We start from the raw sequence: 13,420 nt of genomic DNA on the forward strand, positions 1-13,420 counted from the left end.
TGGCCTACCACTGCATTACATGACAATTGGCCCCCTCTCCCTGTTCACCTGTCACCGGCTCCCCGGGGCCACGCCCACCGCTCAGATTCAGAGTATCACTGACGAGTCGCGTAGCTCGATCCGAAGGAAGAACCAGGGCGCCACCCCAAGCACGATCCGCAGCCGGCCGTCCTCCACGGCGGAGGAAACTCAGGAGGACGAGGTAGCCGATGTTGTCAACCCCACTTGTCCCTCACTTGTAGACACAAAAAAACCTGTCTTCACAAAGCTGGATCTTTGGCTGCAGTCATCACTTGTCTGATCTAATGACTTTTATCATCATCGTGGTTTGAAAATCTGGACTCAAATTTGACCCCGATATAGTGTGAAAAATAGATCACATCACACTCTCTAGTATGATGCATGTACAGTGTAATCAATCCACAGATGGGAAGGAAGGATGGAGGAGTAGTAATACTGCTTTGTGTCATAGGAATGGCATTTCCAGTCTAACTGTTGGTGCAGTTATTAAATGATATAAAGACTGGACTTTGAAATGAGAAGTGTATACCACAGAGTAGTGGTTCTATTCAGTACATTTATTTCGCTTCATTCAATAATATGGAACTAGAAGTAGAGGAACATGTTTTGCTCTCTGGATAATCCATTGTGCTTTTTCGACCATCTGTAGTCTTATCCATAGCACCTGCTCCCATTTGGCTCAGTTTGGGCCAAAACCAGTTGATCCGCGTAGAAAGTGACCAGTGTGCTGTTCCAGTCAGCCCAGGACTACAAGTTAGTCATTGTAAAGTCAGAAAGGTGGCCAACAAAACAAGCGTACGAATAGATAAAGAGAAGCTGGTTCGCACCTACAGATAGTGTCCACATTGTACATCTGACAATTCAAGTCCAGACTCTGCCCCGACAGTAGTGCCACTACCTGTATAGTCACTGAGAGCGCTTTGTGAACACCAGCCCATTGCACCTCCAAACTGCAGCCCCATCACCTCCATAACCCCACCTCATCCCCACCTCCTCAAAAAGCGTGAGTGGAATGAGTGGACAGTATTGTCTCAGAAACCTTAACAAAGTGTCATATTATTATTATTGAGCATTACAGTCTCATAAGGCTACTATCTAGGCCAGTGGTTCTCAAATGGGGGTATGTGTACCCCTGGGGGTACGTGAAGGCACTCCAGGGGGTACGTGAGATTTTTAAAAAATATATTTAAAATTAGCATCCATTCACAAATCCTTTAAAAATTGTTATTTAATAAATATTCAATAAAATATAAGTGTAAGTTCATAAACTGAATTTAATGCAACAATGCAATCGTCAGTGTTGCCAGTTTAATAAATCAGACACTGATGGCAGAGCGCTTAGTATTACATCTTTTTTTCAACCAAAAATGCTTTGCGCTGGTTAGGGGGTACTTGGCTAAAAAAGTATTTCACAGGGGGTACATCACTGAAAAAAGGTTGAGAACCACTGATCTAGGCTATAGACCAGGAGTGGTTTATACTCACCCTTCTGACTTGACAATACTGTACTCTCTTTTTATTTTTTATTTTAACTTAATCTCAGTCATCTCCCACCCCTCCTGCCCCCTCACGCCTGTAACCACTGACAAACATGTTTTCTTTCAAAAAAAAGTATGTGCATGTTATTTACCACAAAGCATCCCCTCTGCATGTATTTTAGAACAATGAAGACATTAACAACAGACAATTTTAATCAGCAAGGTCTGAATATGTTACATAGTCAGCCTGCTGTTATACCAGCACTGCCTGTGTTTTATCAAGACATATAATGCATTTATCAAACGTGAACTGGTACCGAGGAGCACAGAGGCCATAATCTTTGATGGCAGATAATAAAAACCCATAATTTATGGTCATTGGCTTTGATTATATAACTGTTGACATTAAGAGCAGAAGTGATTAGAGTTGTTGTCAAATGTAATGAAACAAGATTATACTTGACTCTAATAATAATGTAGTTAATCCCACTCTGCTGTGCTGTATTATCTCTGCACTTAGGCTGTGTTAGGGTACATACTTTGAGTAATGTGTAATAATCTTTGAAAGCCCTGTATCGGGTTTAAACGTTGGTATAACGTCATACTTTACCTTCCCCAGCCTGGTTCATTTTGACCACCACTGATTTGTTCTTGTCAGTCACCCATACATGTTGTGTTTCAACCCTTGCTGGGACCTTCAGTCTGTCCAAGACAAGCATTGTCTCGTGATGCCCAGTGTGTAGTTTATGGTCCATGTGTATTGTTGTAAATGCTGAACAGGTTTGTATTATTATTCTCTAGCATGGTTTCACCCAACTTTTTTATCTACTTGTAGAAGGAAAGTAGATCCCAGTCACCTCTATTATATCTTCTATTTCCCTCCATCAGTTATTTTGTCTTCCTTCAATTATCTTGGACATTCCTCCCTGTCATCGTTTCTTTTAGTTACCACCTGTCTTCTTGCGTTTATTCTCGTCCCTCCACTGAATTATCTCCCGGTTGATACTCAATTTCCTCATCCTTCCCTCCCCCTCCGCTCCAGGCCCAGCTCATCCACGACAGAAACACGGCATCTCACGCCACGATAAACGACAAGGCCGACGCCGGGCTCGACCGAGTTCACATGACCTGGACAAAGGAGAAGCTCTTCATGGAGCGCAACCGCAACCGCGAGTGCAACGCCAACGTGGCCGTGCGTGACCTGTTCAACATGAAACCGTAAGTACGCCCTCTGTTTGAACACCAGGAGAACATCTGTGCATTTGTAGCTAAAGAAGGAGGGAAAGTGAAAGTTTTTCTTTGTAAGTGTGTAACTTTAATGAGTCTACTGTATATGCTACTGACAAATAGTGTAAAGGCGGTACAAAACAGGATGTTATGGCATGAGTCTTTTGAGTGAAATTTGCACCATTTTGAACAAGATTTTAAACATATGAAGTATTACAAGGGTCTGAAGAGCCAACCACAACACAGAGAGTACTGCTAATAGTTCAGGATGGTGCCAAAGCCTCAGTGCAGGATGGCAGCATGCGTAGATGTAGTAGTAGTAGTAGTAGTAGTAGTAGTAGGAGTAGTAATGAGCCTGACAGGTTGAAATGGGACGACCTTCTGCATGGATTTGTGCTTTCAGGCTGCATTTGGTGTGTGAGTGCACTTCCAGCCATATCAGTCTCGGTGCATGGCCAGACCACGCAGATCACATGCTGCTATTTTGACTAACACCCTCTCATCCCCATACTGTCCATACCATAGACTGTGTCTAGAGATGGAGGACACATGTGCTACTTCCTCCCACTGCACAAAGATGAAGACATGAACATCCCCGATACGGGCCGCGGCCATCTTGCACCAGTAACATCATGCGGAGCTTCAGTACACACACCCGAACCAATCACGAGGCCAAAGCGGGCGCAAGCATTAGCATTAGCCACCTAGCTGCTATACTTTACAGACATTGGCACCACGGTGGCTCTCTGGGTAGAATATCTCTTTCAAAACATTTAGGATAAAAATGAAGCATTTTATTTCACAGACGATTTGTGTTTAGGAAACGTAATCTTCGCATCTGCTTACAATGATATGAACACACAAAGGTCAGACAGCGCTGGCTAACCTTACTGTTTAATTGTTGCTAAGCTAGTTAAGTCAGACTTAAGGCTGTTTGTTAAGAGCTTTACAAATAGAAGATCTTTATGTTTGATACAGACTATCACCATTGCAAAAAAATTAAGTTACATATACTCCTTTATAAGTTTAGTAAAGAATGGGGGTTTATGAGCTATACTGTGGCCAGCCACCGGGGGGGGCGACTGAGATGTTTGGGCTTCTCTTTCGGGGGAAGCCGTCATGTCGTCCATCTTTATATACAGTCTATGGTCCATACCATCAGTGTGTGGACTTCATCAGGTGTGTCCAAGTCCACTTACATTGGATAATGAAGTTTGTCATTCAACTGAGTCACTGTGAAGCACAATCGTCTCAGAAGTCTCACAGGACGGGAAGAAATGGAGGCTACTTTCTCACAAAGCCTCACCATAGACTTCAAACGGCTCCACTTCACTTCCTTGGGTTTTTGGTGGACAGTAGGAGCCGTTTGGGACAGTTGGAAGCATGCGGAGCGGTGGAGAGAGCTGACGTAGGAAGCATCTAAGCCTATTTCTGTTGTTCTGTCCCATTTTCCTCCTTCTAGAGAGTGGGAGAGTCTGTAAGTCGCCTTCTTTTTGCTCTAGGCAGTCTGTGTGTGCTGCTGCTGTGGTGACTGTGGCTTTTTGTTCAGTGTCCTCCAGCTCATGTGCTTGCACCTCTGTGTCTGTGTGTGTGTCCGTCCACGTCCTTGTTTGTGAGTTTTAATGTGCATGGACTTCCCGTTTAAAGCATGTTGATGTTGAAAGGATAGCCTCCATCGATTTAATTGCCTGTACTATTGAAGACATTGTTTGTATGCATGAGCAACTTTATGCTTTCCATTTACTTTTTTCAAAGTGATTATCGGCAAATACAAAAAAAAAAATTGTTCATTTGGTCTTGACGTGAAAATGTTAATGTTTTTTTCTTCAGTAGAATGGAAAGCAGAAGTTTGTGAGGTTGTCTTGTTAGTGTTAAATGGCTTCTGGCTGTCGATGTCATGTGATGGTAAAGAGGCAACATTAAAATAATAAAATTATTTTTGACAGTGTTAATTAATAATTGACAGTTTGAAAGACTACAGCATGTACAGAACCATGCTATACTATGACAAACTAAACAATAATAAACACCTAGACTTCAGATGTGGTACTGCATGTCCCTTTGTCTGAAAATGCTGCCTCTTTATTTGGGATTCAATCCGTTTCAGTTCTCTTAACGCTGCCTTGGTTTTATTATTTGTGTCTGAAGCTAACATACAGAACGCTTTCACTAAAATGCATCCTGATAAAAATGTTATGAACATATATGATAATGTGCTATACTGGTATAGCACATTATCTAGAAATGTGTATCTAGAAATACACAGTGTATTAGTGATAGTTCTTGAGAGACTCCTGAAAAAGCATAGCTTGTTCTCACTTAGCTTTCCAGCAATACGGTAAATATGTTTTATTCTTTTAAAGAGGAACGCTGGCTCAAACATTTCCTTAAGAATTTCCAGTGTGCAGCTCTGTACTCAGGAGTTCTGCCTTTATATCACAATAGGCCTTTTTCGCAGAGGACATTCTGACATGTCGCAGTAGCTGTAAATGATAAAATACATCAAGGCTGATTTCCATTTAGCTGCATCAGTTTTTAGGGTCCTGGTATTGTGCAGGCGGGGTTACGGACTTCTGTTGATTTTATAGTGTGAACACACAATGTACTCAAACCCTCCTTATAACCAGTATGTAGTACTGAACTGGGAAATCTGTGGGCCAACCAGAGCCCCTTTTTCGACTGTAGGGACTAGGGTCTACATTAAGTTCAGAGGACATTTCAGTCAACATAAAGCTAAAAGTCTAGTTTTTCATTTGATGAAGTTATGAACGCTACAGAAGTCCTAGCAAGCACCTACTATCATCACTGCTCCTACTTTACTAAAGACATTTAGGGTTTTAGTTTAGTTACTCATGTTTTCTGTCCTTTCTCACTGCAACCTTCTTGTCAAACTAGGAACCAGTCGAATGTTCGTCGGATGCACACGGCTGTCAAGCTGAATGAGGTGGTGGTCAACAAGTCGCAGGGAGCTCAACTGGTCCTGCTCAACATGCCGGGACCGCCCAGGAACCGAGGAGGAGACGAGAACTGTATCCTTAAAGCAGCTAGAACCTATGCTTTTAAAACCGAACATGCCCAAAATCAGTTTTTACTTGCCCCTTTACAAATTGTTTCATTTAACAGCGGTATTCAAATAACAACAAAGACCAAAGTTAATTGTCATCTTTAATCTTTATTTTAAAAAAATGAATCTGGAGTTTTGCCCACATCTTTTAACGCCAGCCACCTAAACTTGCTTTTGCTTCTGCCCATAAACTTTGCCGTAACCCGCCGCCGCCATTTTTCTCGCAAATTCAACTCTGGAAAAATGACATGTTTAACACTTGCTCAATCTGGCTCGTTAGTAGCTAGATCAACTAGCGCAACGTGGCATTTTACTGGCCCTGGGCAAGCGGGCAATACTTACTGTTGAGCCCTGCATACTGGATCATTTAGCAGCTAAAGAGTCAGATATTCCCATAAGAAGATGGTGGAGACCAAAAATAGAGCTAAAAGAGATGGAATACTGTACTTACTTAATCAGGTGGACATCTACAAAACTCCAAATGAAGGCTAATTTTGCTTACTTTCTGCATGATATATGTAATAAAGCAACTGTTTACTAACAAGCTTGCTATAATAACCCAAGAGATGTGATATATTGTTGTTACTGCAGGTTTAAATTACTACTGTATGTTTTGTTTCTTGACTGCTGTCTTCTCAGACATGGAGTTCCTGGAGGTTCTCCTCGAGGGTCTGAACCGGGTCCTCCTGGTGCGAGGCGGCGGCCGCGAAGTCATCACAATCTACTCTTAAAAAAATCCCCAAAAAAGAAACTCTCACGCCCCACCCTGCACACATGGGCTGTTGCCATGGTTACCGGTCACCGGGCATTTTGCTGGAAGGATGCCCAATTTTGGTTTTTATGAAGGTGCAGGGGGTTGTTGGAAGGCGGGACCACTTGTAATTGACAGTTGGTTTGAAGGACCCCAGGATGAAGGACTGGCTGAGAGAGCGAGCGCAGTGTGTGTGTGCCCACGCTGGGACACGGAACCCCCCCTCCCCCCGCATGTGGAAGATAGAGCATAGAGACACTTTAACATTGTTCATTTAACGCTGAAAAAAATTTATATTCTGTTACATTTCCGTGTTCTTTCCCTCTTGTGTCGATGTCGTCACTTTTCCCGGCACTCACTGCGTAAAGATAAGCATAGGATGGAATGTGTGAGCCGTTATGATTTGATCATCGTAGTCTTTTGTGTTGCACTCTGGGAGGTTCAGAGAAGTTTCGCCGGAGCTGAAAGAAGCATGCACAGAGAGGACCAGTTCCAGAGAGGCTTTGTAGACTGGATATATATTTAATACTGAATCAAATACAGTTTGGTGTCCTGCATGTTCCACATCGTTATTTGTGCTCGACATTCTCATTTAAAATGACTTTTTAACAGCAGGCAGCCGTCGACGTCGCTGAACAAGGGCCACGTGTAGTTCAGCGGTCGTTCCTTTAGCAGCGTTTGTAGTCGTAGTCTCCTCGAGTCGATCGCATCGTCAGTGATTTAGTGAAGGACCGGCCGGGAGGACGTGCACCACATGTTGGATCACCCTTCTGCTTCAGATATGTGGTACTGATACTTGTTCAACATCTCCCTCCCTCTAAGAACACTATTGTTTTAATAGGGAAAAACAGCCATAGTTAATACTCTAGGACCTTTTGTCAGCTTTATAGAATGACATATTAAATGCACATGTGTACATATTTATGGGGACTGAAAAAGAGCTAAATTGGAAGTAAGTAGATCTTTTTTTTTAATCCAAGGGCTGTTTGACAGCGTGCAGTAGCTGAAATAGTAAGATTGAAATAGCAGATTAGCTCTCGTTAAATCTGCTCTCAGAATTGTCGGCATTTAGCAAAGTGTAAAACGTAAAAGCACAAACTGACTCGTGCATCAGCACAACTCTTGCGTATCGCCGCAGTAACAGCACTGTGGACTTTGCACTACCCATATATCAGCACTTAATTCATTGCGTACTCTCAACACAGTTCTACCGCCTGCAGTGACACCTCCTACCGGTCAACACGACATTGTTCTCACATTGGAGCAGCAAGATGCTGATAAAATAGCTCAAGGAAAAAGGATGCAGAAAGTGATTCCGTACTGTTTAATACTAATGTTTCATTGTTGTTTTTATATTATTTTACCAAACCAATCTCTCCAGGCTTTGAGTCCCAGACTGAGTAGATTCATTGTAACGAGCATGTGTAGGAGAAAAAGTGCCAAAACGACTGGGAAAGAAACTGTGGAAGTATCACTGTTGCGTCTCAGAGCATTGCGGTACGGCCACAGCTGGTTTTTACATTTCCTATCTGAAAAAAAGAAAAACATTACAAGCACATTTTTTTTTTTTTATGTTAGAGCTTACACCTGCTAGATTTCTTTTAAAATATATGCAAAAATAATAATTGAGCAAATGCAACTAGGAGATTTCAAACCCTCTAACATTGTCTTAACGCTGCAATGTTAGAGGGTTTCTTGTGGTAGAGGGAAGAAGAAAAACAAGTCCAACCCGTTGCCTGGTGTACCTCCACAGTTTCTTTTTTCATAAATTAGCTGTGCAGTATTTTGTAAAGCAGAAAGCGGTGTTCTCCTGCACGTCTTCGCAGAGAAAAATCAAGAACTTCTGATCATCAGTTCTGGAACATTCGTGTTTTTGTTGTGTTTTGTTCAGTTGTTGATTTGCACCTGTGTAACTATATAGTTCTTCTGTAGTATTTGTTACGTTAAAATTGATCTTCTGTTACTTTAAGTGTTCATTTTTAGTGTGATTTTTTTTTTTTTTTTTTTCTTTTGGAAGGAGGCAGAGAGAGGTGGTGTGTGTGGACGGGGGCGGTTGTCCAGTTTTACGTGTTTTGTTCTGACCTGTAAGGAGCACACCGTAACGCACAGGACTGAACCCCCCTCAGGAAACAGTGGCACCAGGGACTGAAAGTATCAACGAATGGTCGATAAAGTCACTTTATAAAGTTAAATCATTTCAGCTTCCTTTGTTCAGATTTATATTTTAGCTGCGAAAGATTTTAAAACAGTCCCATATCAATAAAACTTGAAATTGTCTAGCTTAAGGAAGTTTGAAACATTAGAAGTTGTACAAATAAACCATTAAAGTCATAAAGATAAATTATAAAAGAGTATTTTCTTTTAATCTGGTTACTGAGCTGAATAGCAGCAGCTGTGCGTAGAGGAAACATAAAGCACATGAAACCCTAAACAGATGATGCAAATTAAATAAAGAGAGGTTTCTGGAGGTGAAGAGGATTTTCAGCAGTGTTTTCTAGCTCTAATGTCTGAGGTGACTGGAGAATGCTATCTACCTCAAGGTGTCACTGAGGCTGAAGAAATAGAATAAAATGTCTTCAATCACATCTCTCTTTCAGAACTGATGTCATATGTGGATTTATGAAAGCAAAAAAAGTGAGAGAGGACCAGCAGAAGTGTGTGTGTGTGTGTGTGTGTGTGTGTGTGTGTGTGTGTGTGTGTGTGTGTGTGTGTGTGTGTGTGTGTGTGTGTGTGTGTGTGTGTGTGTGTGTGTGTGTGTGTGTGTGTGTGTGTGTGTGTGTGTGTGACTGTTGTGTTTCTGCTGTTGTGTTTCTGCTGTTGTCAGCTATCAGGCCTCGCGGGCTGGAACAGGAGGTCGCTTGTGGGCGCACATATAGAGGAAGGTAGCCCTGTAAATTGTATTTGTGCCTCTCAGTAATTATTAAAAGTGCTGGTAATAAAGCAAAAACCTGTCTGAGTCCTGATTCTAGTCACACACCACTCACACTGATTTGTTATCTGTAACGGTGCCATTCAGGGCTGCTGGCCTTAGTGCGTACCAACAGGACTTATGTTTGTTTGCAGGGCCGGTGAGGCCCCTGGTGGCATCTTGCACCGGGGCCTGTCTAGACATGCTGCGCCATATGAAAGATATGGTGGTCTGAGGGGTAAATATTTATTTGTACATTTATCATGGATGTAGAACACGGGTCAGTGTTTTCTTTTTCTTTTCTTCTTCTCTTGATATGACAAGTACAACAGGTCAACCAATAAAAATCTGGTGTATAAATTCACTTTAACAGTGAACGGTATATGATAATAGCTTTAAATATGGGTTTTTAAATGAATAATTATCAAAATATATATAAACATGATTTCCGTATTTATTCTTCTATTTAATAATACATGTATTCATGCATTTATTTGTTGATAACAGAGTTAGATTTTTTTTCCACCATACATGTTGACAGGACAAATAAATATTTCGTCTTACTGATGAAGCAGATTTTGTTCTTGTCGGCAGGATTTTAATAGTTTAACACGGGGAGACTCCTCTGGTTCTGTAATCCATCACGATCACATGGGCCAAAAGCGGTTTGCGATGGCCGGGAATCGAACCCGGGTCAACTGCTTGGAAGGCAGCTATGCTCACCACTATACCACCATCGCATGGAAACCCGAGGAATTCCAGCGAAAACTGAAGATTTTAGAGAGGGAGGAGGGAAAGAAGAGAGGAACGGGATGTACATTAGCAGAGGAAAAGAAGAGAGAAGTTCCCACTGTTTACTCGGTGATTCCACCAGAACTGACTGAACTACAGTAGGATCTATTTACTGTAAGCTTGCCTTCATATAAAAAAACTTTAAACTGAGCTCGAGTCATCAGACAGCCTCTCAGCCTCTAAAACTAATCTGTCATGGAGTGGACACATCTATAAATGGAGTGTTTCCTACAGCCACCCTACTCCAAAATCTAGTTTTGTTTTACATGAAGGAGAAACGTGCTTCACGGAGGAGAGAGAAACAGGAGCGTGTTCACTGCATTCTGATGGACAGAGAGGACACTGAGCTTAATAGACCCACATAGTGTTATGCATTAAATCACGTATGTCATAGTATAGTATGCCATAGAAAATATTAATGCACTATGTCATAAAAATGTAATAGTAAATGATATCATACAAATGTAATTGTATATTATACATTAAAAAGCTGACACTGATGGGAAAGTCATCAGTATTGCAGGTCATAAACCAAAGTATTAAAAAAAAAATTCCACTCTTCTAAAAGTTATTATGATTCATTCTAGTAACCACATTTCATGCCAATCCAACCAATAGTTCAATCAGCTGTTTAGTGTATGTGTGTAAAGTCTCGATGCTAAAAAAAATAAGTTCTGACGGTATTTAAAGTGTTTGCTTTTGCAAGACATGTAAGTTATCTCGAATTTTGTGTATATTTTTGTTTTTGTGTAGTTTGGTCAGAGAGAGTTTTAGACATAGTGTCAAGATCCTACTACCTGTTACCAACAAAGGCAGATCATGTGTGATGATTCCTCGCTGTGCCTGCAGTCAGAGGTGTGCAATGTGAATGAGAACGGAGAAGAAGAAAAACCCTACCCTGTGTTGGTGGTGATACAAATATGTGTTTGGACAAATATGCAAGCTAACTGACGGCCCCGAGGCCCCGTGTCCTGCATTCTGGACATTCTGTGCAGACTAGTGCAGTCACGTCGGTTGAACAGCATCTATCCACTAGAGGGCAGCATTGGCTTCCCTTGAAAACTGGCTTCATGCGGCAGCTAGATTACAGCCACTGATGGAAACGTTTATCTCTGAGTCAAATCAAGCATGGCCCCATCTTCATATCAGATGACGTCCAGAGAGATGGTTCCAAATGCTTTTCAACACACACACACACAGACAAAACACAAAAGTGTCTCAACGAACTCGCAAATATGGTATCTTTTTTAAAGATCTGTGCATTGTTGGCCATTTTGAATTACGTTCTAAGTTAAATCTCATCTCAGTTATCTTCAAGTACCAACACTTTGAGTCTATCTCAATAACCCATCTTTTTTTCATAAAAATCTCTTTCTCCGACCCAGCTGGTTTGGAAATTTGTGCATTGCTTTAATGCTCTGGTTGGTTCAGATCTTGTATTCAGTGTGCTACGGTGCAGGAAAAAGTATTGACTCATTTTCAAAGCTCTAGTTCTGTAACTTTAGGAGGAAGTTATGTATAGCTGATTACCACAACACTCTGAACCTGTTACCAATACAGTGTTCACTAAGGCTACAGCTGCTGGCTCCGTTGATTTTAGCAGAGACAGTAACACATTCTGCCCAAAAAACCTCTCTGATAGGAACACCCTTGAGCTTTGGGCCTCGGCTGACCTTTAACCTCTTGCAGCCTTTCGCCACTTTCTCTGCGTAATCTGTCAGTCCAAAGTACTCTCTCTCGCTCTCCCTCTCCCTCTTCTTTGTTTGCTCGGTGCATTGTCAACCAGATTGATAGGAGAGGCTGGATGTTGACAGTTGAAACTGTACAGATGTGTGTGTGTGTGTGTGTGTGTGTGTGTGTGTGTGTGTGTGTGTGTGTGTGTGTGTGTGTGTGTGTGTGTGTGTGTGTGTGTGTGTGTGTGTGTGTGAGTGTGTGAGAGAGAGAGAGAGAGAGTAAAAAGAGACAAAGACATTTTCTCATTGATCACTAAGGACAAAAACAACAGTTAAGTGATGTGTGCACTCCGCTGTAATACTGTATGCTTGTGCCTGTATTGATTGGAGCTTTCTGATGTTCATCTTTTTCCATCCATTGAATTGTTATTGATTAATCCCATCAGCTGAAAGTCATGTGGATGTTGTGTCAGGGATTGAGCCCGTTTATTTTAGGCTAGCATGTTATTTATCTATTTAAATAGTCATCAACTGAATTTCACTTAAACTTAATTTGTTGAATTAAAAGTTGGCTCATGAGTTATTGCAATAAAAATTAAAGTGAAAGATGAGGTATATTCTTTAAACTTGAGAAAATAAGCTAAAAAAAACAACAACCCAAAAGCTAAAGATATTATCTGTACCATTGTCGTACCTGTGGTTGCAACTGCTGGAGTAAAGATAAGCCCAAAGGCCACAACTTTCGTTTAAATGATTTAAATGTTAGGGTGTTCATTGTGGTTTCATTATTGTTTTATCGTTGATGGGATTGCCTCCACACGGCTCTCTTTGTGGTGACGACTGAGCTGGGCGGCTAGCGGCTAACAGTGCTAACAGTGCAAACAATGGCAAAGCAAAAAGTGTTTACTTGAGAAGGAACCGGACGGTTGATGCGACGCCTAAGTAACGACACCGCCTGTCGGGTTTGCGTATTCAGGGGTAACTGCTGTATGATAGCTGGGCACAACAACGGCCATTAGCTAGCAAGCGGGGCACGCTAACATTCGTTAAAAGGCCTACGGCCGAACCAGTTACATAAGCAAAGCACTGAGAAGACCAGATAACAACACAAACAGAGGGAACAAGACTTCATTCTCTGTTCAGCTAGACATTAATATAATATATCTTTACATAGATTAATGCTCTGAAGACTAATTTAGCAACTTTAAAAAACTGACTGACAGTTCCCCTTTAACGTGTATTAAAGACACATAGCAAGCTTTCATCATATATGTTTTCTTGAAACTACTAAACACAGAGGTATAAGCAGACCTCTTCCAATATGCCAATTGCTTTTAACATACAAACAAGAGAAGTGCATGTTCCTTTAAAAAGAAGATTTTAACATAAACATACCAAAAAATGTCCAAAATCAACCTTTGTTTTGGCTTTTGTACAGTCCTTGGCCCAAGGTGTGCCAGTCACACCCTTCAGAAGATGAAGGCTGGACGTTCACAGTGCTCCTCT

General features: G+C 41.5%; 1 protein-coding gene and 1 non-coding gene across 2 annotated transcripts in view; one reads left to right on the top strand and one right to left on the bottom strand.

Moving 5' to 3' along the window:
• The window catches only part of slc12a7b (solute carrier family 12 member 7b), a 60,622-nt gene extending 51,279 nt beyond the window's left edge, over positions 1–9,343 (top strand). Inside the window, 4 exon segments of the mRNA XM_054623336.1 lie at positions 2,542–2,717; positions 4,189–4,203; positions 5,622–5,755; positions 6,430–9,343. Coding sequence (XP_054479311.1) covers positions 2,542–2,717; positions 4,189–4,203; positions 5,622–5,755; positions 6,430–6,521 — 417 coding nt within the window. The 3' untranslated portion in view covers positions 6,522–9,343.
• Positions 9,344–10,117: 774 nt separating this feature from the next.
• Positions 10,118–10,189, bottom strand: trnag-ucc (transfer RNA glycine (anticodon UCC)). Its single transcript has one exon. It is a non-coding gene; the product is annotated as a tRNA-Gly (tRNA).
• Between the last annotated feature and the right edge of the window lie 3,231 nt (positions 10,190–13,420).

Source organism: Anoplopoma fimbria, chromosome 21 (assembly GCF_027596085.1).
Source record: "Anoplopoma fimbria isolate UVic2021 breed Golden Eagle Sablefish chromosome 21, Afim_UVic_2022, whole genome shotgun sequence".
Lineage (NCBI taxonomy): Eukaryota > Metazoa > Chordata > Actinopteri > Perciformes > Anoplopomatidae > Anoplopoma > Anoplopoma fimbria.